General features: G+C 33.6%; 1 protein-coding gene across 1 annotated transcript; it reads right to left on the reverse strand.

Moving 5' to 3' along the window:
• Positions 1-395: 395 nt before the first annotated feature.
• On the reverse strand, positions 396-5,568 carry LOC100374423 (uncharacterized). The gene is made up of 7 exons (XM_002735952.3): positions 5,474-5,568; positions 4,355-4,433; positions 3,928-3,996; positions 3,682-3,810; positions 2,759-2,966; positions 2,056-2,173; positions 396-1,631 (listed from the first exon to the last, which is right to left on the reverse strand). The coding sequence occupies exons 1-7, from the start codon at positions 5,497-5,499 to the stop codon at positions 950-952; spliced, it is 1,311 nt and encodes a 436-aa protein (XP_002735998.2). The 5' UTR covers positions 5,500-5,568; the 3' UTR covers positions 396-949.
• Between the last annotated feature and the right edge of the window lie 644 nt (positions 5,569-6,212).

The following is a 6,212-nucleotide window of genomic DNA, read 5'->3' on the forward strand; positions in this document are numbered from 1 at the left end:
TTATCTCATATTCGTTGTCTTAATTATGGCATTGTTTGTAGTTATTTATATATATATATATATAACAACCTCATCTGCGAAAGCTAAATATTAGACTTATGAATTCAAGATAGCCATTGGTTGCAAAAGTACTTCATATATAAAAGTTATGTATAATAATGACCATTCATCTTTGAACGACTCATTTTTGTCCCTCAAATAGTGTTATATTGTCTCCCATCATCGCATCTGCAGTTCCCCTGACCAGACCAGACTGGACTGGACCGGACCGGACCAGACCAGACCAGACCAGACCAGACCAGACTGGACCGGACCGAACGTGACCTGACCTACATAACTATATGGTATTTGGAATAATACTAGTAGGCGTGATGATATGAATGAATGGAATGCTATTTTGAGAAGCAAAAAAAAGGTCCCAGCTCTCGCTCTTTATTTTACAATCATGTTATGACAGTGACAAAACCTCCAATAATTCAATAATGCTGAACAATTTCTTGAGCAGTCCAATTAAAGTAGGCAATATGGTACCAAACAGAATTGTGTAAGCCTTTATTTGTAACATACAACTTATCCAAACTGGTGAAGAGTCAAATCAAATTCTCATTACAAATCACTGGTAGACACTGAAATATTATAATCATATGCAAAGAAAAGTAAAAGGTCATCAACTGTAAAATAAATACTTAATAATCTTGTAGCATGTTAATGTTGATACACATCTTGAAAAACATTTCACTGTATGTGCATGATCAACAATGACCTGATGTTGTATCACATCACCTATCTGATTTAGTTATATGTCTTAGTGGGTAAAATAATGAAAACGTATACAGAGCAAACTAACAAACCTACAAATTATTTTTAAAACTGCATTTGTAATTATATGGAAACTGAAAAAAACAAGATCAGGGAACATTTTTTATTTATTTTTATTTCACCACAAACACTAATCTTCTTCAGGTTCAACAACGCTTACTCTTGAAGCCAACTTCGTGGCCTTTCTTGCTAGGTAACGTTCTCTGGCTGAACTAACAGTCTGTTCCATATTTCGTTTAGCAAATTTCGCAGGATTCATTTCACTTTTAGTAATTTTTTCCCTCTCACTTTCGTTTTGTTCATCAGAATGCAGTGTCCATTGCTGATCAAGTTCATTCCTTGTTTCTGTGGACTGGATTTTTTCCTCTTGAATTTCATTTCCTTCTTCTACATCTGGTGTACTTTCTTCATCACTGTCTTGGTGCTCAATATTGTCAACTTCATTATCAGTCTTTCTAACTTGGTCATCAATGCTGTCATTAATATTGCTTTCATTGAGGTCAATTTCTTTATCTCTGTCCTCATTTTTGCTTTCTTTGCGATCAATAATGTTATCGCTATCATCATCACTATCTTTTTGACGATGATTTTTTTCATCTCTGTTTCTATGTCTGCTCCTTTCTCTGTCTCTATTTCTATCTTTGTGTCTTTCTTTGTGCTTTTCTCTGTCTCCATCTTTTCTTCTTTGTCTTTCATCTCTGTGTCGGTCTCTGTGTCTATGACTATCTTTGTGTTTGTGTACTTTGCTACCCTGATGCAGTTCCTTTTCACTCCCAACTTTATCTTCTACTTCACGACTGCTTACCATTGTACTAAAAATAATAAAAATACATTCAACAGTTTATAATATGTTTAATTGAATAATGTATACATTGTATTTAAATAAGATTTTAAAAAGTAAAATATATACAGTGTACAGGGTAAGCTATCCTGTTCGCATGTACAGGGTAACTACTCTGTCGGTATCTTCCAGCAACCCTGTAGCATGCACCAGACATATCCCTGATTGTCACCATCACTGTATAACTTTGTTAATATAACAAGCAGGGTTATCCTTAAGATTTTGATCAGAAAGCTGAATCAAGAAAGTAGGCAACTAAATTGTATTCTTTCAAACATAGTAGTTAGATGGCTAATGGATCATTATGAACAAGAGTAGAAGGCTGATTAGCCAGCAGCTGCCTTCTAAGGAAACCTCTGATTACAAGTCTTTATGCTATTTCTAAGTACACTAACCTTTGAGTCACCTCCGGTTTCTCTTCACTGTCTCCCACTTTTTCTTCCCCTACGGTCTGATTTAACAGATGCCTATAGAAACCACTTAAGTCTTTCTGCTTGGTAACATCCAACTTTGCTGTAAAAATAAAAACAAATTGTTAAGTTTCCAATTTCAGTTTAGTTGGTTTGTTACAGAAACTTTTTTGTTATTGTTTTTTTTAGTTTTTAGTGACCTTACTGCAGATCTTTCCAAAATCAGTGTTGTGTCAATAAATAAATTCAAAAAACTATGCAGAAATCACAAATCACAATGGAAAGTTATTCAGATAAAATGATTAGACAAAAAGTACAGATAAATATCCTAGTAGTAGTTGCAAACAGTGCTGTGTGAAATCATAAAAGCTGTTAACATAGGAAGCACAAAAATAATACATGGCAAGGTAAACATGTACTGCATGTGTGACTCAAACAGACACACAAACACACTGGCGCTAGCTACACATCAATGCATGTCTTCCCCGTGTAACATCCATTACCCATGAGTGTTTGCAGGCTCTCTCCAATTATTGGCTAATATATTTACATACTGCCATGCATCTGCTAATGCGTTGTGATTGGTGCAGTTGTTTTAATTGTCATTTGAAATTTATTATTGAATATTTTACAGAAAAAAAACATTCATGCTTTCGTGAAAATCACTGTAAAATGGAAACAATATTACCTTCCAGTTCAGCTTGTCTCTTTTCTTTGAATTCCTCTTCTGCTCGTTCTTCTAACTTCTTTCTATACGCCGAAGTCACAAACTCCTCTTTATTGTCAAACTCATCTCCCTCATCTTCTCTCTCTTTTTGTATCTTTCGTTCCATTCTACGGTCTTGTTCTTTTTTCCTAATTGTAGCTGCCTTTAGAAGACTATTGATATACTTAGGCTGTCGAAAGATAAATTATGTAACATTTTTATATTACATAAATTAATATTTTATGAATACCGGTATATTCATAACTGTATCACTTATCTCAGGTATGTATAGGTATTAGAAGTACATAGCTGATACAAGGTACACTTTACACTATAGAAGCCAGAACCGAATGCAGATGATAATTAGAAGTAGATGAAAAAAGTAGCAGGAGCAGGGAATATTTGCAATCGTGTTATGTAAATTTGGGATGTCCTTGGCTTGAAAAACATTTGTAATGAAAAACTTGAAAACATATCTCAAGCTTGAGCTAGCTCACTCCGTGTGTTAATTAGCTTGATGACACGAAAATCAGAAAAAGTTCTTTCACTGACACAGGTGAATTCATTTGCACCATGATACGAGTAGTTATATAATAGGTAAATACGCTTTGGTTTTAGCCAGCCACCAACATGTATCTACCTGTCACTGCATCTCAAATTTCGTCCACAATGATACAAACAAATACTAGTATTTGGTTTTTGATCACATGGAGATGCTGTTTGATTTCATTGATAATTGTATGGCATGTTGAAATGGTAATGCTACATATGTACTTCAGCTAGTTTTCAGTAGTATATGTTTTGCTTTTGATGTACACAGTCCTAAATATTGCCATTTGCACCAAAAAGTAAATCCGCTAGCACTTTTTTACCTCTGATGACTTACTAAAAGTGAAGCCAACTACCTTTTTGTCTGATTTCCCTTTCAACAAGAGACTCTCTTCTTTCTTTTTTCTTTCCATCTCATCATAAATTGAATCATATTCATAGACTGTGGGGTCTTCTTCTAAAGCTTTCTGCATTTCCACTTGTGTCTGTTTAATGTAACATATTCAACTGTTAGTAACAGTAGAAGAGGGAATTCCTGTGAGGATGCATCTTTCTGAAAGAATTGAGATAATTGCTAAAAAGTACCAATGCATGTAACTCACCTGCTTCTTTATTTGATTTTTGATAGCCACTTTCTTAAGTGACATATTAATCTGCGAACTTGCAGTTTCCTGAAATAATGGCAAATAGTAAATAGCAATCATTATTTGGTGTAGTCATAGATAATGTATTAACAAACAGTGAAGAACCTCTAATATTACCCGGTACATTACAATTCTACTAAATAGAACAACTTCAGACAAGTTGTCTGAATGTCCCTCGAAATGGTCTATACGCCAGTTGTGATAATATTTTGTTTTATATTTTTGACAACATCTCGGGCCAAAAAAAGGCATGCAGGGATCAGCACAAGTTCACAATCTATCAGTACAACATTGCATTGTTTGTAAGTAGAACACACAAGTCGATGACGGCATACACAAACTTCACTACATGTATATAATGTACTAGTTGCACAGAGCAACTCACCTCATCGCTGGAATCATCTTGAAAAATTGAGAGTTTTTGTGCAAGTACTGGTTTTGCAGTCTTTTTAATCAGTCCATACCTGGTACAATATAAATAATGCATGTGATTATTAATTTAGTATTGTAACGTGTACATGTACAATCCATCATCTTCATTTTTATAAATTTCACAATTCAAAGTGAGACTTCTATAAGGCAATAATATAACATTTTGAAATGACTTTATTGAACACTATGCTCATCAATTGAATTTGACACCCATTGAAATGCTGTTATGAATATTTAAAAGAAAGGAAAGGGGTGTATTGTGTTGATACATGTGGTGCAGCAAAGACATGTTTATACTTAATATGCTTATCAAAATGTACAAACCCAACTGTAATCTGTAACATTCAAATTCAAACAAGATGACTGGATTGACAAGACAAGACAAGCACACCCATTACTTACCCACATACTGATTTACAGCAAGCTTTTAAAAAATTAAAATTGGCAAAAACAAAACCCACAGGATTTTTTCAAGTAAATAATATGTTTGTGAATATGTGTTGACCTAAACATTTGTACCATAACTTCATATCAGACCACCATGGGTTGCAATCTGTGGGTATTGTGCCACTTGTTTTAAGCTTATTTTATTCATTATTCAAGCATTAACAAAAGATCTACATAAATTACATTTTTTTTCATTTGTTGATGAATTATTTTGAATATTTTGTATTAACTTAGGATAAATTTGTACACATGATTTCAAGAACATTACACATATGTTGTACTTCACAGATACATTGCAAACACTGCCATGCACATATACACGGGTAATCCCTAAAAAGAGATTTGAAGTGTTATTGTTGGCTAATTTCCAAATCCCCCACTAAACCCCAAGGTGGGGAGGGTGGGGGTGGGGGTTGACATTGACTGGAGCATACTATAAACAACGGCACAGTGTAAAATCTTAAATACTGGTACACCAACAACGTATATGAGACGTATACTGTGACGTGGACGAATACATTTTTTAGTTGTGTACTACCACTGCCACTTTCTGGTACATATAAAACTATAATTATACTGAAATATGGGTTTAAATGCGTGAACTATTGATTAAAATTTAACTCACTGTTTTCCGTGACCGTAAGTCGCCATTTTGTTACCTTTGACCACAGCCCGCAAAGAGAGCCGACAATGGAAACTGACATATAAATTTATCCGACACTAAACATTCTACCTGGTTTTAAAAGTAGTGGGTATTGTGAACACCATTGCAGTGGTGCAATAAATTCGATATTAAATAATGAATAATTTGTTTTATATAAAATATTTATCAATTTCAAATGTATAAAGCGTTGTAAAGAACCTACATTTCCGGAGGGTCGGCAAGGGGTATTTTCGTAAGCTGTAATCAACTTGTTTTTATTTATGTAATAATGTAATTTAAATAAATAAAAAAAACGTAAATCCGTAGACATGGGTTAGGTGTAAAATGTAATCAAGACCTTTGCTAAGGTCTATGATGTAATCATCTGTTTTATTCATCCGTAATTTATACAAAGATATTTTTTTTTGTAAGCCTATAAAGCATGTTCCAAAATAAATGTCGTAATTCGTACGCAATTTCCAATTTCGATTCTTAAACTCAAATTATCACAAATATTATAAAAATGTAAAATGTAATTAGGATTTTGTTTTATCTGTAAAATGTAAATTTTTACTGTAAATGGAATTGTTATTTTATTTCCTGTAAAAATGTAAAATGCCGTTTTTATTTCATGTAACCTGTACCAGCTACCCCCCCCCCTCTTTCTGTAATATCACAGTAACGAATAAGATGTCTTTCAATATAACTACTCTCATCTTTG

The sequence above is a fragment of the Saccoglossus kowalevskii genome, chromosome 16 (genome assembly GCF_978046115.1).
Source record: "Saccoglossus kowalevskii chromosome 16, keSacKowa6.1, whole genome shotgun sequence".
NCBI classification, from domain to species: domain Eukaryota; kingdom Metazoa; phylum Hemichordata; class Enteropneusta; family Harrimaniidae; genus Saccoglossus; species Saccoglossus kowalevskii.

Excerpts from the sequence above, each read along its gene's own strand:
- LOC100374423 (XM_002735952.3), bottom strand. The coding sequence starts at position 5,499 with ATGGCGACTTACGGTCACGGAAAACA. Across the intron at positions 4,434-5,473 it reads ACTTACGGTCACGGAAAACA|GTATGGACTGATTAAAAAGA; the intron begins GTGAGTTAAATT and ends ATATTGTACCAG. Across the intron at positions 3,997-4,354 it reads AAGATGATTCCAGCGATGAG|GAAACTGCAAGTTCGCAGAT; the intron begins GTGAGTTGCTCT and ends CCATTATTTCAG.